This window comes from Rhinoderma darwinii, chromosome 1, assembly GCF_050947455.1.
Source record: "Rhinoderma darwinii isolate aRhiDar2 chromosome 1, aRhiDar2.hap1, whole genome shotgun sequence".
Lineage (NCBI taxonomy): Eukaryota > Metazoa > Chordata > Amphibia > Anura > Rhinodermatidae > Rhinoderma > Rhinoderma darwinii.
The window spans coordinates 513,212,732-513,233,032 of NC_134687.1; the positions used below are offsets into that span (position 1 = coordinate 513,212,732).

General features: G+C 40.4%; 1 protein-coding gene across 4 annotated transcripts in view; it reads right to left on the reverse strand.

The window, feature by feature from the left end:
• COMMD10 (COMM domain containing 10) overlaps positions 1-20,301 on the reverse strand; it is a 403,417-nt gene that overhangs the window by 198,010 nt on the left and 185,106 nt on the right. The window contains exon 6 of one of the 4 annotated variants that reach the window (XM_075836411.1): positions 15,828-16,311. The exons of the other annotated variants lie outside the window; for them this stretch is intronic. Coding sequence (XP_075692526.1) covers positions 16,255-16,311 — 57 coding nt within the window. The 3' untranslated portion in view covers positions 15,828-16,254. Of the gene's footprint in view, positions 1-15,827; positions 16,312-20,301 lie in introns of those variants that run through there. 4 annotated transcript variants of the gene reach the window in all.

The following is a 20,301-nucleotide window of genomic DNA, read 5'->3' on the forward strand; positions in this document are numbered from 1 at the left end:
GAATCACTGTTTTTTTAATACTCCAACCCACAAAGATTTTATTTTTCCTCAGGAGGAAAATTTGGCTACAATGACCTGCAGGATTTTGCTCTGCCTTCATCTGGATCAAACAGTTGGGTCTGTGAATGGTTGATCATCATGGTCTTTTTCCAGCCTCAATTATTAAACCTAATTATTTCAAGTTGTAAATAAATAGCTATTACTTCCATGTGATGACCTAATAAAAAAGTAACATGATCACATGGACATCAGCCTTTCCCTACTAGTATGGTATAACTGGCCGTTCAATTGAATGGCGCCAATGAGATTAAAAGAACAATCTTCTATATAATAGAATATGACAGACACATTCCATAATAATCCGTTCTCAATTCAACAAGACTTCTGTCTGGAATAGATTAATAATACAGTTTGGCTTAGGATCACCTGCAAAATGAAATGTGTACATTAGGCTGGAAGTCTTAAACACATCCATCAGTGGAGGACGGACCTCTGACACGCTCAGCCCCTGGAGACCTGTTTAACCAGTAGGTGCATTTCACTCCCCCATCCTTGTAGTGAGCTCGGACGAGTGATCTAAAGGCAGGGGTCAGCTCCACCACAATTTGCTCCATGTGTTTCCACTTATGGAAAGTGTGTATTTGTGATCAAGTCAAGCAGGTCACCGTTATGATGCTGAGCACAAGTGTTTGGAGTAATTTCGGAGTAATTAACTCCGTCTTTGAACCCTGAGTAATTAAATTCAGTGAACGGCGTTTTATGTACTCAGCGAGAGAGAAGTGGAAGGCTTTTTTTTAAATCTTAATAATGGGTCATGCAGAGGGCACCTCTTCAAATACTAGTCTATTTACCTTAAGGTATAAACCAATTACTGGAAAAAAATAAGTCCCAGCCCAGTCATTTACAACGCTACTCATTTAAAGGTAAGAGCCTAGAACGGAATTTGCTTATAAAGTTGTGTAAAAGAGTCATAATATTGTTCCTTATTGTTCGCACTACTCACAAACAAGTTAACGCTTAACCATTCACAAAGTATTGTCGTTCACGTTAAAGGAAAGAACTGAAATTATTGGCTAGATTGTTGTATAGGGCCAAAAATAGCACGGAGTATGTCCAGCTGTAATTTATCATGTAAAATAGTCGCCCGAAGAAGCTAAAGAGACGGATGGGTAAAACCATTCATGTAATAAGATGCAAATACCTTTAAGGGTCATCACAATTTTACATAAAAGTGAATTTCCTCTTTTAATAATTTTAAGTGAGTTTCCATAGATTTTAACAAAAATGGTGCAGGGTATACAATAAAACTTCTGCACATGTTTATTAAAGAAAAACCTTAGGCTCAGTTCACATTTGCGTTTGGCGGCCCTGTCAGGGTTTCAGTCAGGGATTTCTGTCACTTTTGACTTCAAAAATAGCACAGAATGCAGTACTATACTTGCCTATAAAACAATGAAAACCTTGAGGGAACCCCAACGAATCCCATTAGAAGTCCATGGGGTCCGTCAAGTTCTGTTTGGATCCGTTGTACAACAGGCTAATGGAAGTCATAGTGCATATGTGAACAGAGACTTGCAGTTATGTCCTGGGATGCCATGTATATTAATCTCTATCAAGGCTGGATTTACGTGCCTTCTGTGCCGATAGGTGGCATCTTTGTTAAGGCGCCTTCTCCTGTGCCATGGTTCTCCTTGATCGTTTTACAGATGACAAAAAGTTCTTGTGTAACGGTGTACAGTTGGCTAGAACTCTTGTATCGGAGCCAAAACTGCCACTTGTACTATGGGTGAAAGGCGCAGTACAAGATCAGCTACATGAAAGATAAGTCAAAGTACACGCAACGCAGGCATGAGATTTGTTTAACAAACTTGCTTGCAGTAGGATGAGCAGCAAGCAAAATTACAAGTGGCGTGCTGCAGTCAATGCATTAATCAGAATTAATTTTTTTACGTTTGGCGCACATGCCAGTAAAATCCCCCAACGAATGAATTGAACTTAAGGGGTTATTCCAAGTTGAGTCTTTTTTTTATTTTTAAATGCATCATAAACCTAAATAAAATTATAAATCTAGAGGTGTAATTATTTTTTTTTAATTCCTTCCCTAACTACCTTTTTTTCCAACTAGATAAGCAAGCTAGTGCTGGTTATCTTTTCTAAAAGGGGGTGAGCGGCTCGATGTCAATCAAGCCGCTCTGCTCTGTTAGGACGGATTTACACGAGCGTGTGCGTGCGCAAATGGCACTTAACAGCTCCGTGTGTCATGTTCATATGGTGCGCGGCTGCGTGCTTTTCACGCAGCCGCCATCATAAATGACACTCCGTTTGAATGTTTGTAAACAGAAAAACACGTGGTGCTTTTCTGTTTACATTCATTTTTTTACTGCTTTTGCGCGAATAACGCGCGTCCCACGGAAGTGCTTCCATGTGGTGCGCATGATTTTCACGCACCCATTGACTTCAATGGGTGCGTGATGCGCGAAAAACGCTGAAATATAGAACCGGTCGTGAGTTTTACGCAGCGGACTCACGCTGCGCAAAAATCACGGACAGTCTGCACTGCCCCATAGACTTGCATAGGTCCGTGCGACCCACGTGAAATTCACGCGGGTTGCACGGACGCAAATCACGTTCGTGTAAATCCACCCTCACTGTGCGCTCCCGACGTTGCTAGATAATCTAGTTCTAGCAGCATCAGGAAAAGAGGCATTAGAATGATCTTCTCAACCAGGCATGGTAAGCGTGGTTGAGACGACACCCACCCCCCATTCCCTCTTATATAGTTTTATCTCCATTGGGGCTCCCTCTATGAGTGGAGATGCTTTGGCTGTGGATTCCCGGGATCTAATGCGCATGCACGTCCACGATGACACTGACATCCTCTCCTAAGGACGGAGAGGAAATCATTGTGCAATCGCGGCCACCGCTAGATGAAAGCAGTGGTGGCCGGATCCCTAGACAACAAACAAAGAGGCAATGAACAAGACTTTCAGAGGAAATCCCAGGAAATGTACATCATTTAGAAAAATAAAAGGTAATTACAAAAATGTATATATTTACAAGGTTGAGCAAAATAAAGAGATTTATAAAGATGGGAATAACCCTTTAAGCCCCCGATGCTTGCAACTGTATACCATACGGTTGCATACTTCATCCATAGGCTGCTATGTTAAAAAATATATATTGTACGGTATACTTTTTTTTGCGGCAGCATACAGTATCGGAAAGCAGAGCAAGCTGTGATTCCGTACTGAAAAACTGACGTATACCTGCCCAGAGGATGCCAAAAGAACACTCTTTTGGCATCTGTCTAGTCTATAGGGGGTCTATGGACATATTCAGCATATGAGTTGGGAGTATTCCACGGCAAAAACACTGAATGTACACACGTGAACATAGCCTAAGATATGATGTGTTGTATTCTAATGCAGGACACCCTGAGAACACTTATGACAGTTACTAAAATGGCAAGTTTATTTTTATAATAATTGGATAATCTTCTCTATATTACATGGCACAAGGAAAGGAAAACTCATACAACATTTGTCTGGATTTACACATGAATGAAAATCTTTATTTCCTTTGTGTTTGATCCGGCCTTGGGCAGCCTGTTATATAACGTGTCACACTGAGGTAATATGTCCTCTTATAAATGAGCCTGTGAGTATGTGCAGAATAATGATGACATAGTGTATGTGCCGGTTGTCAACTAACAAGTCCACTTAGCAGTGAGATCCCCCAGTGTAAGAAGTCAGCGGACTTACTATAAATCACTGCAGCATTGCACATGAAGTACGACCGTCCTACTGCCTCAATATTAGGGAAAACAAGAACATACACTGAGGAGCCAGAGCACACAAAAGACTATGCTTAACAAAGACGTACACGATGATGAAATGTACAACTGAAGCTGTGTTATGAAGGCCTAGTACAATAGTAGCTACTAAATCCAATTTACGACAAGGCGAAAAAAGCCGCATATAGGCACAATAAATAAGTCACTGATGTCTTATATGATATTCTATTCATATCAGCACTGGAACAATGACGCTGACAGATGTAAGGGTCGTCTAACTGCTGTGTGAACCAGCTTCCAATGAACAGACTGCCAAGCCTAAAGGGATTTATCAATCTTACATATTTACACAATATGGAAAAAAGTATTGGGACACCCCTCTTATTTATTAAATTCAGTTCTTTTATTAATTCCCATTGCCACAGGTGTATACAATTCAGCACCTAGCCATGCAGTCGCCTTTACAAACATTTGTGAAAGAATGGGTCGTTCTGAAGAGCTCACTGAATTCCAGCGTGGTACTCTGGATGCCACCGTTGTAACAAGTCAGTTCATGAAATCTCTTCCCTCTTAGATATTTCACGTTCATCTATGAGTGGTATTATTGTAAAGTGGAAGCTTAACATTTTTGAAATCTGACATATTTCACTTTATGTGGTAATAACGTCGGAATGCTTAAACCGATCCAAGCGATTCTGAGATTGTTTTCTCGTGAGACATTGGGCTTTGTGTTAGTGGTAAAATTTGGTCGATATATTCAGTGTTTGTTTGTGAAAAGTTGCAAAATTTAGAGAAAATATAGAAAAAATAGCATTTTTCAGAATTTAAATGCATCTGCTTGTAAAACAGATGGTTATACCACCCAAAATAGTCACTAGTTCACATTTCCCATATGTCTACTTTAGATTGGCATCGTTTTTTGAACATTCTTTTATTTTTCTTGGACGTTACAAGGCTTAGAACATAAACAGCAATTTCTCATATTTTTAAGAAAATTTCCAAAGCCTTTTTTTAAGGTACCTGTTCAGTTCTGAAGTGGCTTTGAGGGGCCTATGTATTAGAAACCCCAATAAAACACCCCATTTTAAAACCTAGACCCCTCAAAGTAGTCAAGACAGCATTTAGAACGTTTTTTAAACCTTTAGGCATTTCACAGGAATTAAAGCAAAGTGGAGGTGAAATTTGCAAATTTCATTTTTCTTCCTGAATTTCAATTTTATTAAAAATTTTTCTGTAAGGCTGGATTCACACGAGGTCATTACGTCCGTAATGTTTTCAGTACAGGACAGTTGCCCGGCAGCGAGGCAGGGACTCCTAGCATCATACATAAGTATGATGCTAGGAGCCCGGCTCCATGCACTGTTTGGTCCGGGACTTGCGGCCGAAATACGTCCGTCAATTACGGACGTAATGACCTCATGTGAATCCAGCCTTACACAGATGGTTTTACCAGAGAAACACTATTAAATATGCATTGTCCAGATTCTGCAGTTTTTAGAAATGTCCCACTTGTGGCTCTAGTGCGCTCGTGGACTAAAACACAATCCCCAGAAGCAAAGAAGCACCTAGTGCATTTTAGGGCCTCTTTCTTTTATTAGAATATATTTTAGGCAGCATGCCAGGTTTGAAGCAGTGTTGAGGTGCCAAAACGGTAGGAATCCCCCAAAAGTGACCCCATTTTGGAAACGACACCCCTCAAGGAATTAATTTATGGTTGTCACCATTTTGACCACACAGTTTTTTCACAGCGTGCATTTGAATTGGGCTGTGAAATTTAAAAAAATTACATTTTTTCCAGTAAGATGTCATTTTGGCTCAAAATTTCTTATTTTCACAGGGAACAAAATACCCCATTTTGTTGCCCGATTTGTCCTGAGTTCAGCAATACCCCATTTGTGGTGATAAACTGCTGTTTGGTCCCATGGGAGGGCTCAGAAGGAAAGGAGCGCTGTGTTTTTTGGAGTGCAGATTTTGCTGGATTGGTTTTCGGGTGCCATGTTGCATTTGCGGAGACCCAGATGTATCAAAGCAATGGCAACCCCCGAGAAGTGACCCCATTTTGGAAACTACACCCCTTAAGGCATTCATCTAGAGGTGTAGTGAGCATTTTGACCCCACTGGTATTGTCTAAAAGGTAATGCGCAGCAGATGGTGCAGTGTGAGATTTGCAATTTTCTATATATTGATGGAATTTCAATGTCTAATATATTGTGCCCAGCATGCAGCCACCGGAGATATACATCCTATAAATTGTAATGTGGGTTCTCCTGGGTACGGTAATACCCTACATGTGGCTGTTATCAGTTGCCTGGGCACACAGCAAGGCTTAGAAGGGAAAGATGAGGGGGATAAGCTGTGCGGAGTGCATCAGGGTAAGTAAAAGTGGGGTAGATTAAAAATCAAGGGATGTATGATAAATTTTAAAACACTCTTTCATACAGAGCCCTGGTTTTTCAGGGCATCTGTCACATTGATATATTGTGTCTTTCCTTATCCCCCTCTTATAGCAGACTTTGCACCTTTTTTTAATTTCTTCCCTTCTTGGCAGTTTGGGAAACTTCTCCTGGAAAGTGTTGACCTGGTACGATACGTGTGGCTCCGCTTCCAGAAGTACTGGGTGCCCCCCCTTCTTGGTCCCTAAAGATTAGGTACTTAATACCCACCTCTTGAAATTCCAGGAAAGTTCCCCTCTGGCCTGCACATCGACGTAGCATGTACGAATTGTACAATGCCATCTGTATGATGTGAACGGCCAGCTTCTTATACCACACCGCATGGCGTTGTAGGGCTTCAGGGCTTGATCTGACAAGTCCACTCCTCCCATGTACCTATTGTAGTCCAGGATGCAATCTGGTTTGGGGGTCTCTGTACTGGTACCTCGTACAGGTATATGGGTACTGGTGTGGCCATGTACTGTTGTCAATACAAAGACATCTTTCTTATCCTTGCACTTGACACACAATATGTTGCTGCTAGAATGTGCCCTGCTCTCACCCCTTCTGAGTGTTTGCCCAAGCAGAGTCTCAGGGAGGCCTCTCAGACTTCTTCTAACACTGCCGAATGCCGCAGTACTTCAGGAAGCGAGGCACTTGAAGAGTGGGACGCTGGTATAAAAATTATCCAGGTAGAGGTGGTAACCCTGGTCCAGCAGTGGGTGCACCAAATCCCACACAATTTTTGCATTAACTCCCAGTAAGGCAGGGGGGCATTCTGGGGGCTGAATACTGGTGCCCTTCCCTTCATTTACCATAAATTTATAAGAATACCCTGATGCACTCGCACAGCTTATACATCTTCACGCCATACCTTGCCCTCTTACTCAGCAGGTACTGGCGGAATTGAAGCCTCCCTTTAAAATGTACCAAGGACTCATCAATACAAATACAATTCTCGGGGGTGTATGCTTGCGAGGTCTAACAGGGGTCTCAGTTTATACAAACTGTCAAAACTGGGGTCATCTCGGGGTGGGCAATGCTCATTATCAGTATAATGTAAGAAGCGAAGTATTGCCTCATTTTTATTTATTTTTTAGGTTCCAGTTCAGTTCTGAAGTTGCTTTGAGGGGTTTATATATAAGAAACCCCTATCAAATACGCCGTTTTAGAAACTAGACCCCTCAAAGTATTCACAACAGCATTTATAACGTTTATGAACCCTTTAAGTGTTTCACAGGAATTTAGAGCAAAGTAGAGGTGAAATTTACATATTTATTTTTTTTGTCAGAAAATCCTTTTTATTCAATTTTTTTCTGTAAAACAGAAGGTTTTACCAGAGAAACTTAACTCAATATTTATTGCCCGGATTCTGCAGTTTTAAGAAATATCCCACATGTGGCCCTAGTGTGGTAATGGACTGAAACACCAGCCTCCGAATCAAAGGAGCACCTAGTGGATTTTGAGCCCTCCTTTTTATTAGGAACCATGTCTGGTTTGAAGAGGTCTTGTGGTGGCAAAACAGTGGAAACCCCCCAAAAGTGACCCTATTTTGGAAACTAGACCCCTTGAGGAATTCATTGTAGTTTTCATGGGGTGCATGCGACTTTTTCATCAGTTTTTATTCTATTTTTAAGAGGCGTGGTGACTAAAAAAACAGCAATTCTACTATTGTTTTTTATTTAAAAAAAAAATTAAAGCGTTCACCGTGCGCTATAAATGACATTCACTTTATTCTGCGGGGCGACACGATTACGGCGATACCAGATGTTTATAGATTTTTTAGGTCTTATGGCGTTTGCACAATAAAATACTTTTTGTAAAAAATTTACTTTTTTATTTTTCGATCAAGAAAGCCGGGTGAGGACTTATTTTTTGCGTAACGAACTCTAGTTTCGATCAGTACCATTTTTAGGTACATGCGACTTTTTGATCTCTTTTTATTCCATTTTATGGGAGGTGAAGTGACCAAAGAATTGTGATTCTGGTACGGTTTATTATTAATTTATTTTATAGTGTTCACCGGGCGGGAGAAATAAAAAAATAATTTTGTAGTTCAGGCTGTTATGGAGGCGGCGAAACCAATTATGTATAGTTTATTTGTTTATTTATTTATATTAATAATAAAGGACTGATAAGGGAAAAAGAGGGATTTTTACTTTTATTACTTTTAAAACTTTTATTTTCTTATTTTTACACAACTTTCTTTTACTTTTTTACACTTTTTTACTTCGTCCCACTAGGGGACTTGAGGGCGGGAGGCACTGATCGCAATTCTAATACACTGCACTACATGCGTAGTGCAGTGTATTAGAGCTGTCAGCTACTCGCTGACCGCAAGCATAGTGGGTCCTGACTTTGTCTTCCGTCGATGGCATAGCCGGACGCCATTATTAGGAGTCCGGTTGCCATAGCAACCATTGCTGCCCGCTATCATGTAGCGGGCCGTCTATGGTGGTTTAACCCCTAAGAAGCCGCGATCGCTATTGAATGCAGCTTCTAAGGGGTTAAATCAGCGGGGGGACACCGATCGGTACCCGCTTTAGGAGCCGCGGCAACTGATGTACAAGACAGCATGTGTCGGGAAGACGGCTGAAATGTCCGTTCCTCCCGTGACGTACTATTGGGTCATGGAGCGAGAATGCTACAGTTACCATGACCTAATAGTACGTCCAGGAGCGGGAAGGGGTTAAGGAACCACAGCGACTAAGCCACGAAGTGAGAGACCACGTAGAGTTAAAGAGTGATGTCACAGAGTGCTGAGGCGCATAGTGCATAAAAGTCACCAATGTTCTGCTAACTGCAGAGTTCCGAACCTCCTCTGGTATTTACATAAAACAGCGCCGGGTGCTTCATGGCATGGCTTTCAAAGGACGAGCAGCTGCATGCAAGCCTTACACCACCAAGCACAATGCTACGTATTTTGAGCCAAACGCAGAAGTGGACACAGAAGAAAGGATATACATCAGCCTTTCCTCTCCCTCCTTTTGGATCCACTTCTTACTTTTGCACAAAAAAACAGCCTAAAAGCTGCCATAAAACTGCGTGTGTAATCCTGGCCTAAAGCACACAGCCACTGGACTCTGGAGCAATGGAAATGTGTTCCGTGGAGTAACAAATCACGCTTCTCTACCTGGCAGTCTGATGGATAATTCGGAGTTTGGTAAATGCCAGGAGAACGTTACCTGCCGGACTGCATTGTGCCAACTGTAAAGTTTGGTGGAGAAGGGATAATGATGTGGGGTTGTTTTTTCAAGTCTTGGCCTAGGCCCCTTAGTTCCAGTGTAGGGACATCTTAATCTCAGCATACCAGGACATTTTGGACAATTGTATAATTCCAAATTTGTGGGAACAGTTTGGGGAAAGCCCTTTTAATTTCCAGCATGACTATGCCCCAGTGCACAAACCAACGTCCATAAAGGCATGGTCCACACAGAACCCTGACCTCAACCCCAATTAACACCTTTGGGATGAACTAGTACAGAGATTGCGGGCCCGGCCCGGCCCCTGGATGAGAGTGAATGAGTGGTTAACGGAGTTTACCATCAAAACTCTGGCGCAAATCTATGTGTGTGTGTGTGTGTGTCTAGTGCAATCTGAATCATCTCCTTAAGTATCTGTGGATTACACAACAGACGAAACACATTGAGACGCTAGTGCACCCGGCAAGGTGTTTAATTTGTAATAGAGGGGATCCTGTGTGGCAGGCTGGCTATAGCCATCAGGCAGGCAGGCACCTCTAATGGTGAATGGGTAACCAATATTGCTGGCAGCCATAATATATACAGCGCTGTCGTTTTCCTCTATTAGGGTTAGTACTGATCATATGTGAAAGTGATCAGTGGATCTAGCCCTATTCAACATAGAAACCTTTTGAGGAGAATTGGATGCTTAGTAATAGCGGTATCTTTTAATGTATATCTGATCAAAGTAAAGTATTATAATTATAAATCCACTAGAGCCAGTGATTTTGTTTAAATGAAGTGGATAGGAGTATCCTACAATTGCAGTGATATTTAACACATGCATATTATCATGTTTTCTGTTGAAATGCTCTTTAATTCAAGAAAAAAATAAGAACTAGAAGGAAAAAATATTTTATGTTCACATGTTCACTGCTGCCTTTTTGAGAAAATATACTTCTCCTCCTACTTATGGATAAGAATATCCAGAACCTGACTGAGTGCGCCCATACAAGCGATGGTAGCATATACGTGGCATGTACATGTTGCGCCACATTCACACGGTAGTATTTTGCTCCAGTATTTGTAAGCCAAAGTCAGGAGTGGAACCGACACAGAGAAGAAATCTATTGGAAGATTTGTACCTCTTCCATGTTTTGTATTCACTCCTGATTTCGGTTTTCAAACACAAACAAAATACTGACCAAAATACTGCCATGTGAAAGAGGTCTTAAACACATTGAAACCAAGTGCTTCACCTGTACAAGCACATGGCAAAGCCGCAGCACTTTGCAGAGAAACCATGTGTGGGATTTCGGACCTGTTGAGTGGCCTATACTGCAGCCTGCTGAGCTTTCTTAGATGAGTGCTATGGCACAGAAAGGGTTACAAATCAAAGTCACCAATTAAATTCAATAAGCCACAATGTGCGCTGGTAAAAATCTGTAACAAAGGCTACAATTAAGTTATGCATATCAAAAGTAACATTTGATAAATCGAATTACCATCAGGGTATAAAAAAAAGTTTAAATAGTGAAACAGTAGAAAATAAATTGCAAGAAACAAATAATTGGATGACTAGGCACCATCGATCTCAATTTAATGTCTGCTTCTGAAAGAATAAATTATGCTATTTATCAACTGCTATATCAAAACTGGAGGCAAGAAGTCTTTAATGAGAAGAGATGAAGAGCAACACACTGCGGAATTCCTCATAGAGATAAGGGAACGAAGAGTGTCCACAGACTCTGACCTTGGATGAGTCTATAAATTATCAGATTATTGTACTCCGGACCTTAGACATGTCTCAAAACCAGAGACAGAAACACTACATAAATGAACAATTTCACATGTGTTTTCCAAGTTAGTAAAATAAGGGTTGGTTTATAGGGAGGACAAAAAGGAGCAATTGCCCAGGAGCCCCCACTCCTATTTGGAAAGTTTTTTTTTATTTTTTGATTTTAACATCGAATATGTGCTTTAAAATCCCTGAAAACCCCCTTTAAGTTAGCCACACATTATATCAGGGGCAGGCAACCTTAGAGAGGAGATCTCCTGTTGTAACTTAAGGCTGGGTTCACACGACCTATTTTCAGACGTAAACGAGGAGTATTATGCCTCGTTTTACATCTGAAAATAGGGCTACAATACGTCGGCAAACATCTGCCCATTCATTTGAATGGGTTTGCCGACGTACTGTGCAGACGACCTGTCATTTACGCGTCGTCGTTTGACAGCTGTCAAACGACGACGCGTAAAATGACTGCCTCGGCAAAGAAGTGCAGGACACTTCTTTGCAACGTAATTTGAGCCGTTTTTCATTGAAGTCAATGAAGAGCAGCTCAAAATTTACGAGCGTCAAAGACGCCTCGCATAATGCGAGGAGGAGCTTTTACGTCTGAAACGACGCAGCTGTTTTCTCCTGAAAACAATCTGTCTTTTCAGACGTAAAAGGTAGCTAGCATGTGCACATACCCTAAGACCATTTTGAGATCTACTTTGGTACCGAGTTGTGACTGGACCATGGGGGGAATGGTGTAAAAGTTATCAAGGGCTTTGCCAGGATCTTAAAAGACAGTGTCTACATTTGGATATTACTTGTTATTTAAATTTAGTGCAACAGAACATACAAGAGAATTTATCACTAATCAGGCGTAGTCATAGGCAAAATACAGAACAATTACATCCAGTGACTCACAGGAAACCTCTTCTCAAATTGGAGACATTCTCTTTCCTCATCTTCTCTTTTTGACCCAGATAGCCATAAATGCTTCTTCCAGCCACTACTCGCCTCTGCAAAGTTTGCCGTAAAGGCATCTTAGGTTCCTCACTTTTCCTATCATCCTCCTCGCCTTCTCAAGACAAACTCCCCATCCTGGTGCCCTAGCAGTGTCATCCTGCTGCTACCCCAAATATTGTGCCTGCTGTGCTGCCAAATACAGTACTGCAAACATAAGTGACAACTATAGTCACCTCAAAAATAATATTGCGATTTAGATAGTTACCAAAAAATAATAGTGTAACACACAATGCCCCCCCCTCCCAAATAAATGTGAACATATAGTACTCCCGACGGTATTTACTGACGCAAATAGTGCCACAGAAAATAATGGTTTACAGATCAGGCAGTGTCCCTGACAGTAATTAATGCCACACTTAGCGCCCCCAGCAATAATGGTGCAAAACAGATAGTGTCCATACAGTAATAGTGCCAAACAGTGGCTACCAAAAATAATTGTGCTCAGCAGTCATTGCCCACTCTCAGTAATGGTGCCCAAAAAAATATTTTACCAGAGTGCCCTCAGAGTGCCTAGAACATGTCCCCAACAGTAAGTGCCCACATAGTGTCCCCAAAAATAATTGTGTCAACTGTTGTGCTCCTATAGTTCCAAGCAGAGAGACGCTAACAGTAATAGTGCCAACAGCGTGCCCCAAAATAACTGTGCCAATTATAGTGTTCCCATTTAACACCCCACATTATTAGTTCCCAAATATATGTGCCAAAGCGGAGTTTACAGATGTGTCCTCTCTTAAAATAGTATTCAGGTAATACCAAGTTAACACCTATCCACTGGTCGAGCACACTAGCTGCCCTTCCATTCAACTCGATTGTATGGATGAAGATACCAGAGTATAGCACTTGGCTTTCTTCATCAGGCCCATAAAGTTAAATGGAACGGCAACGCGAATGCCCGATCGGTGCTCCATTCAAACAGGGGACTCGGTACCCCCAGTTCTGGCAGTCGGGGGGGTCCCAGCATACAGACCCCCACCGATCTAAGAGTTACCACCTATTATAACCCCTTTAACTTATCTCTAAACCCGACATATCCAAAGACTTATATGGTGCGAGATATTAAACATGTTTGCCAACCAGGGCATTATATGATAAGTTTACTCGGGATGAGGTCCCTCACCAAATATTTTTTCTAGGGGTCTACACCAAAAGTAATTTATTCCAATCTGTATTATGGTGTACTATAAACATCATATGTATTTTAAGCTGAGAGCTCATACTGCGTGCTGCAGCAGGACTGATAGCTCTGCTCTCATGTCTTATATACGCTGTACAGTAACACGGTCAATAAAATAGTTATAAATTATGAAGAGGACATTTTACATTGTACCAGGCTGTCCCCATGATCTCCTAACTTAGCAGCACACTGACAAGAGACGTCTAGGATGGAGCAAGCATGTAAAACGCTGCCTGCTTTACATAGCAGACACCAGTGCTGGCTATTATCAACCGTAAGAGAGATTATACAGATACAGTAATCCTCCTACAGAACGCCATGGTACATTAACATGGGCAGAGACAAGCAGGAAAACTACTACAGTGACCTCCATTTATCACCTCTCACGTCACTGCCAACACTGTAGACTGCAAACAAAAGGGCATTTTCGACGTTCTACTTTTCCATCATAATAACCTCTTAAAAATGTAATGCAAGCAATTGTGAAAATTCTATTCCTGAAAATTTCAATCGATCACAGTGTATTTACGTTTCTGCTTTTCTATTGATATCCACATAGTGCACAGGGTGCTGGGAGCAAATACATGAAATAATACAATACCTGGTACATGTGTAGCCGATTCTGCTGCTTTTTTATTTTTGTTTTTTTCCCATTCAAAATCCAAAAATAGGTAAATAAGTTTTATTTACTAGATCAGGCTAAAAGTGACATTTTAATGCAAAGCGGCATACAAAGTAATTGGATGGCAAAGCACCATGACCATTTCTGCTCATGGGCACAATGTCTGCCATGGGTTACAGGTAACTGACAAAAAAACTGCAAGGCACAATTCCATTAAACATGCATAATCCTTCAAAAGAAATCAATGTTAATGTCAACACTCGAGTAACATGTCAGTTGACCTCTATTGGTAGTGAGAGAAAAATGGAGTCGTTGCCGGGCTTCATGCATTTAACACATTCACTAGGCAAATAGAAATAAAAGATTTCACGTGTAAGCCAAAGTCACTTTTCAGTTGCTGTATCATGACATAAAATCGCTTCCGACTTCCTCAGGAAAATATATGTTGATAAATGAAATTGGGGCAAATGCCTATCAGAGATCGACAGTTAACCCCTGCAGGGCCGTGTAACCTGCACAGCAGCCAAAATTTCAAAAAAACAGGCAGAAGATAAACAATGTTTTTAATTATAAGGAAAGTATCTGCTTCGCTTTATAATTACGGGAACATGTGAAGGTTGGAGAGTTCCAGTTGAGAATGAAAGGCCTTAGGGACCAAGAAACCTAATTAAACATGGTAAAGGTAGAAGGGAGATTGAAGCCTCATTAATAACTTATGAAGGCATCTGATAAGAACTTGCCTTTGGGAGACCTAGATGCAGCCTCTTGCTAATTTATAGGCTCTTTACGATTACCTGAATGCAGGCCCCGAACATGAAAGTCTCAGCTCATTTTGCACACCAATCTTCAAACAAGCGAATGAAAACAAGCTCATTTCCTGAGCAATAGAGGTCTCATATAAGTGCAAATTTTGAACATTCGTTGAAACACGTACATATACACATATATATATATATATACACACACACACACACACACACACACACACACACTAATATATATATATATATATATATACACACACTACGCACACACATACAAACACTAGCCAATCATCAGCTTGCACCCACAGGTTGGTCTCTCAAGGTGCAGCTGAGAGCACTTGGGGCTTCTTATCACGTACCAAACGGCACCAGTTGGCAACGTTTTTGTTTTGATAGAACACAATAAGTGCTGACCCACTAGCAAAAAATAATATGATTATTAAATGGCGCCGCAAGTAAAAGTATGTTAAAATCAGTCGATGACACGGTGACGTTACTCACACAACAGAAGAATCCATAAAATCTATCCATAGGCTGCACCAAAGTCGCACTCTATTATCATGAAAAGAAAAAAGTTGCATGTTAAAGTTTCATCAAATTTGTGCCCACGTTAGACTTTGATGCAACTAGGAATCGTGTAACAAAAGGAGTCATATGGCCCTTGCCAAGTTCGACAATATTGACCACAACATTAACATTATAATTTTTTTGCCCTAAATGTTACGCTGCTTAGGGCTCATGCACACATCTGTCACCTTTTATATAGCCGCAAAACACGGTCCACACACAGATGGCCTCCGCGTGCGTTCCTACAGAAATAGGACCTGTTCTATAATTTGCAGAACGGCCACACAGATCCGCAAAGAAAACCAATAACGGATGTGTGCCTGGCCCCATAAAAATAAATGGGTCAGTGTGCGGTCCATTAAAAAAAGAACGGATAGCACACTGAATAATTTCACAGAAGTGTGCATAAGCTCTTACGGATTTTTAGTTTACACTGGTTGAATGGCTAAAACATTTAAACTATCATTTATCGTTGATAAAAAAAATTCATACATAAGAGTCATCATTTTTATTATCAATACCTGTAAATGTAAGCCGTCTAACATTTACAAAATATATGCCGCTACAATGGAAAGGGGCAGCATGTCAACAATGGTTGTAGTTTGGCCTAAAAATTTAGCACAAAAAGCTGTACTTTTCTTATGCAAAAGTAACAATAGATGTTTCGGTCGGCCTTTTGAAATACTATATGTTGAAGTTTAGATTAAAAACATAATTTATGCTTTCAGAACGTCTACTCTCAACAATCACATACTATATGTAAAAGTTCCCACCATAACATATGTGATGTAAACATGCAAGGGGATTTTTCTTTGTAGTAGAATGAATGTTATTTCAACCACTTGAAAAGGTTTCAGCATCTAAGGAAGAACAGAGACTACAGCATTGGATCTCCGGTGACAATTTTTGTGGCTGCCTGTCTACCCATGCCATGTTCCCGTGGCCACCTTCTGGTGCAGAGTGTATTTGTGCTGTGTCTGAAACAATATAGAATTAATAATACTATGTATAATGCCAAGTAATATCAAAGATGGACGACTAAATGTACATTAATCTTTCAATTGTTTAACTAGCATGATGCCGGTCTATCAGATTTCCTGCACACAGGACATTTGATTATTCAGAAAATAAAGAATACCACTAATTTTACTATATATCCATATCTGATTTTAGCTTCAATAATATTTAGAACAGTATAATGAGTGAAAAGTATTTTACCGATAGTACCAGGAAGGTATGTTTTCATAGACATGAATGTTCCATCTGAACAGGACCGGTATATAGAGTAGAAAAGATTTTGATTATTGTCTCAATAGACGTGATTTGTCCTTCTCACCCATTACGTGGCCACCATGGAAACAAGGCTCTTAAAGAGACTCTGTCACCACATTATAAGAGCCCTGTCTCCTACATAAGGAGATCGGCGCTGTAATGTAGGTGACAGTAATGCTTTTTATTTAAAAAAACGTTTTTTTTTTCACAACGTTAGGAGCGATTTTGGTTTATGCTAATGAGCTTTCTTAATGCCCAAGTGGGCGTGTTTTACTTTCAACCAAGTGGGCGTTGTACAGAGGAGTGCATGACGCTGACCAATCTGCATCATGCACTCCTCTCCATTCATTTACACTGCACTAGCGATATAGATATATCGCTATGTGCAGCTACATACACAAGCCCTAACATTACTACAGTGGCCTGATAATGAATACACATGAAATCCAGCCTGGACGTCATGTGTACTCAGAATCCTGACACTTCCCTCCACATTCCTTATTGAAGCCGGTGGTTGTATAGAACCATTATACCCTACACAGAAATCCCAGGTAGCACTACTTCCAGATCCTCATGACAACACTTCCTGTCCGTGCCCTGGCCTTGTTAAGCTTTCTCACATAGATATTTTGTGGATCCAATTCATATTATGCCAATTCCTAGAACGAAGAGTTTACACGTCTGTATTAAAAATTTCCCAGCACAACTTCAGTAGGCGCTGTGTTGGGCATGCATGGTAAGGTGTTCTTGAAATCAATGGAATTCCCTAAGAACCACTCTGACCAATGCCAAAATGCTTTGGGAATCCATATTGATTCCTATCTCCTGGACCCCAGAAAATCTTTTCTGAATATAAATGTCAGCAAAAGAACGTCAGAAGACGACAAAGTAATAATCCCATTTACATGAACAAAATCTGTGTGTTCTAGTCACTATACAGAGACACTATACAGTGACTAGCACTTCCAACAGTCTCCCATTGAGTTGTATTATTTCCCATGAATAGTTTACACACCAATGACTATGTCAAACAAGAATCTTGATAAAAACGAGTATTGTTATTTATTTTTGCACAAATATTTTCTGTGAAATAAATTGACTTGTTATTATTACGGAGAACTGGTCCTGCAAAGTGTCACCTGAGACATGAATAGGGCGCCTTGTATGAGAACAAGTTTTCGAAGTGCATGAATCCATCTTCTGTACTGCCGCCACTACAAACTGCAGGAGACGTAAAGGACACAAGCGATTGAACTGCCGCATTGTATTTGAAATATTAAAATACAATGAATTTAGTCAGGACGTGTTTTATGATATGTTTTATGACTTTATTATAAGACATGCCCTTTGGCAACTAAATCAAGTTACTTTAATGCTTGCTGGCTATTATTTATTGTCGAAACTGCAGATGTAGATTCATATAAGTCCTCCCCATAATACAGCATTGCTTTGTGATATATCATACACATACTGTAACGCCAATACACTCATTAACATGTAAATATATTATAGCGAAGCCCAGGGACCTGCCTGTGATGGGGCAAAATGTCATATCTTTTATAATAGGGATCACAAGTTAAAGCGTTCGCTTGTACTGGAGAGGTCAACTCATATAGTGAATGTTTATGGCATACTAAAGACCATAATAAAGACAACCCCTCCTCATATTGGGGGTCCCCTTCTAGAATCTGATTGATGAGTGTTCAGCAGCACTTCATGACATAGCACGACCACGTCCACATGAAATCATTCTGCATCGGAGGCTTTTACGGTTTTTCATGTGCACCCAATGGCCATCCAGAGCAGTGCTAGACTTAGATGTCGGCTAATGGGGGTTATAAAGTGTAGGATGACCGCATCTCAATTGGTGGGACGTACTCTAAAAATAGGACTATGGATTTTTTTTGTAAGAGAACGTGAAACTATTAACCCTCTGCAAAAACCTTGAGGGCTTGTTTCCGTCACATGTGAATAGGGTCTTGCAAAACTTCATTCAGTTGCATTGTCCTGTACAATGCAACAAAACCGCTACATCTGCATATGGCCTTCCCATGTGTGATACAGTATGTTCTTATATCGAATTGTAGTCAGGTGAATAGATATATACATGTCCTTGGACATAACCATGGCAACCGGAAAAACCATGAACTGTTTGCTTATCTGCATTAAAAGAACTGAAAAATGAGGCACGATATAAATTCTATGCAAAATGGTCGATACAGAGTTGCAATCTACCATACGACACTAGAGCTATATTTGCAAAATTGTGAGGGTTAAAAGAGCTTGCAGGATTTCCAACTGTAAACAGCTTTTTCCACCATAGGGAATAACTGTAGTTGAATGGCGACTGTGATTTACCATGATTTCAGGTGGCCATGTAGTCCCAACGTAAAAGTCCGTTTTCTTTTTTTTTACAAGGCTTTTACGGTGTAATCCAGTTTGTTCTTGAAGACAACAATTCATTAAATACCGGTTTCTGAATATCTTCTATTTCTAATGTTTTTGATGTGTTTGTTGATGCATAAAACTAGTCTAGTGGAAAGTCTTAACTCTATGATTAATTAAAGGAGAATATAAAGCGTCATGCAGAACTATAAAATGGACCTGTAACGTTTTATAGCTTCTCTTTACAGCCTAGTCTCCGGATACTGAAATGGTGTATTGACCTAAAATATTTTATAGTGTACATTGATCTGAGACACCAGAATACTTTGTTACCAGATTAAAGTGTGCAGTCAGCATGGGATTAGTAAACTGCGAATGTTGCTCAGGCACACAATGCAAAAAGCGGTCACGTTTTAAATGCAGTTCAATCTGCAGGCAGCATGTTATAAAGCAGGAGGAACTGAGGACATGGATATATAGATTTGTGAAAAAAAAGATTCTGTATAATTTATAAATGTATTGATATAAACCCCTGCTCATTCTGGTCTTAGAAGTCCAGTAGGCGGAGCTCACTCAATGATTGACAGTTATCTCTGTATACACACTCAAACAGGGAAGGCTGTCAATCATTGTGTAGTACCGCCCACTGGACTCAACCTCAAAAAAAGCAGGCATTTAATTGAATAAATGACAAGTTATACTGAATCTTTTACCATAAAACTATATCTGTAGACTCAGATTCTACAGCCAAAACATTGGACAGTACAGTATGCTCAAAGTTGCACGTTCTGCTTATAAATATATCAAAGCAAGTACCAGCAGCAGTAACCATTGCATCAAGTAGTCAACATGAGCGCTACATGTGGCTTGTTGCCACGACCGATCATCTTCTGTCCAGACTTGTCCAATCAGGACTGTGGCAAATAGTAACAGGTGAGGCTAGCCATACATGAATTGGCTACTACCTGGGAAAATGTTGTATTCCATGCCAGTCATTCAAATGAATAGCCGGCCATGTAATACACAGACTGAAAGAAAGTTTCAGAGCAAATGCAAATTGTGCAAAAAATTGCCTCGAAAGTAGCCTGAACTGTACTTTATACAGAATATTGTTATTTTATCAGCCATGTAATAAAATGTCCCTGGGTTTTATGCAGCCCAGTTAGAGGAGGAGACAGCTGCTTGAAAATGATTCATTTGCTAGAGGAGCATGCAGCTGCTTGTAAAGGGTTAATCTGCTAGGGGAGACAACTGCTTGTAAAGGGTTAATCTGTTGGAGAATACAGATGTGTATAAAGGGTTAATCTGTT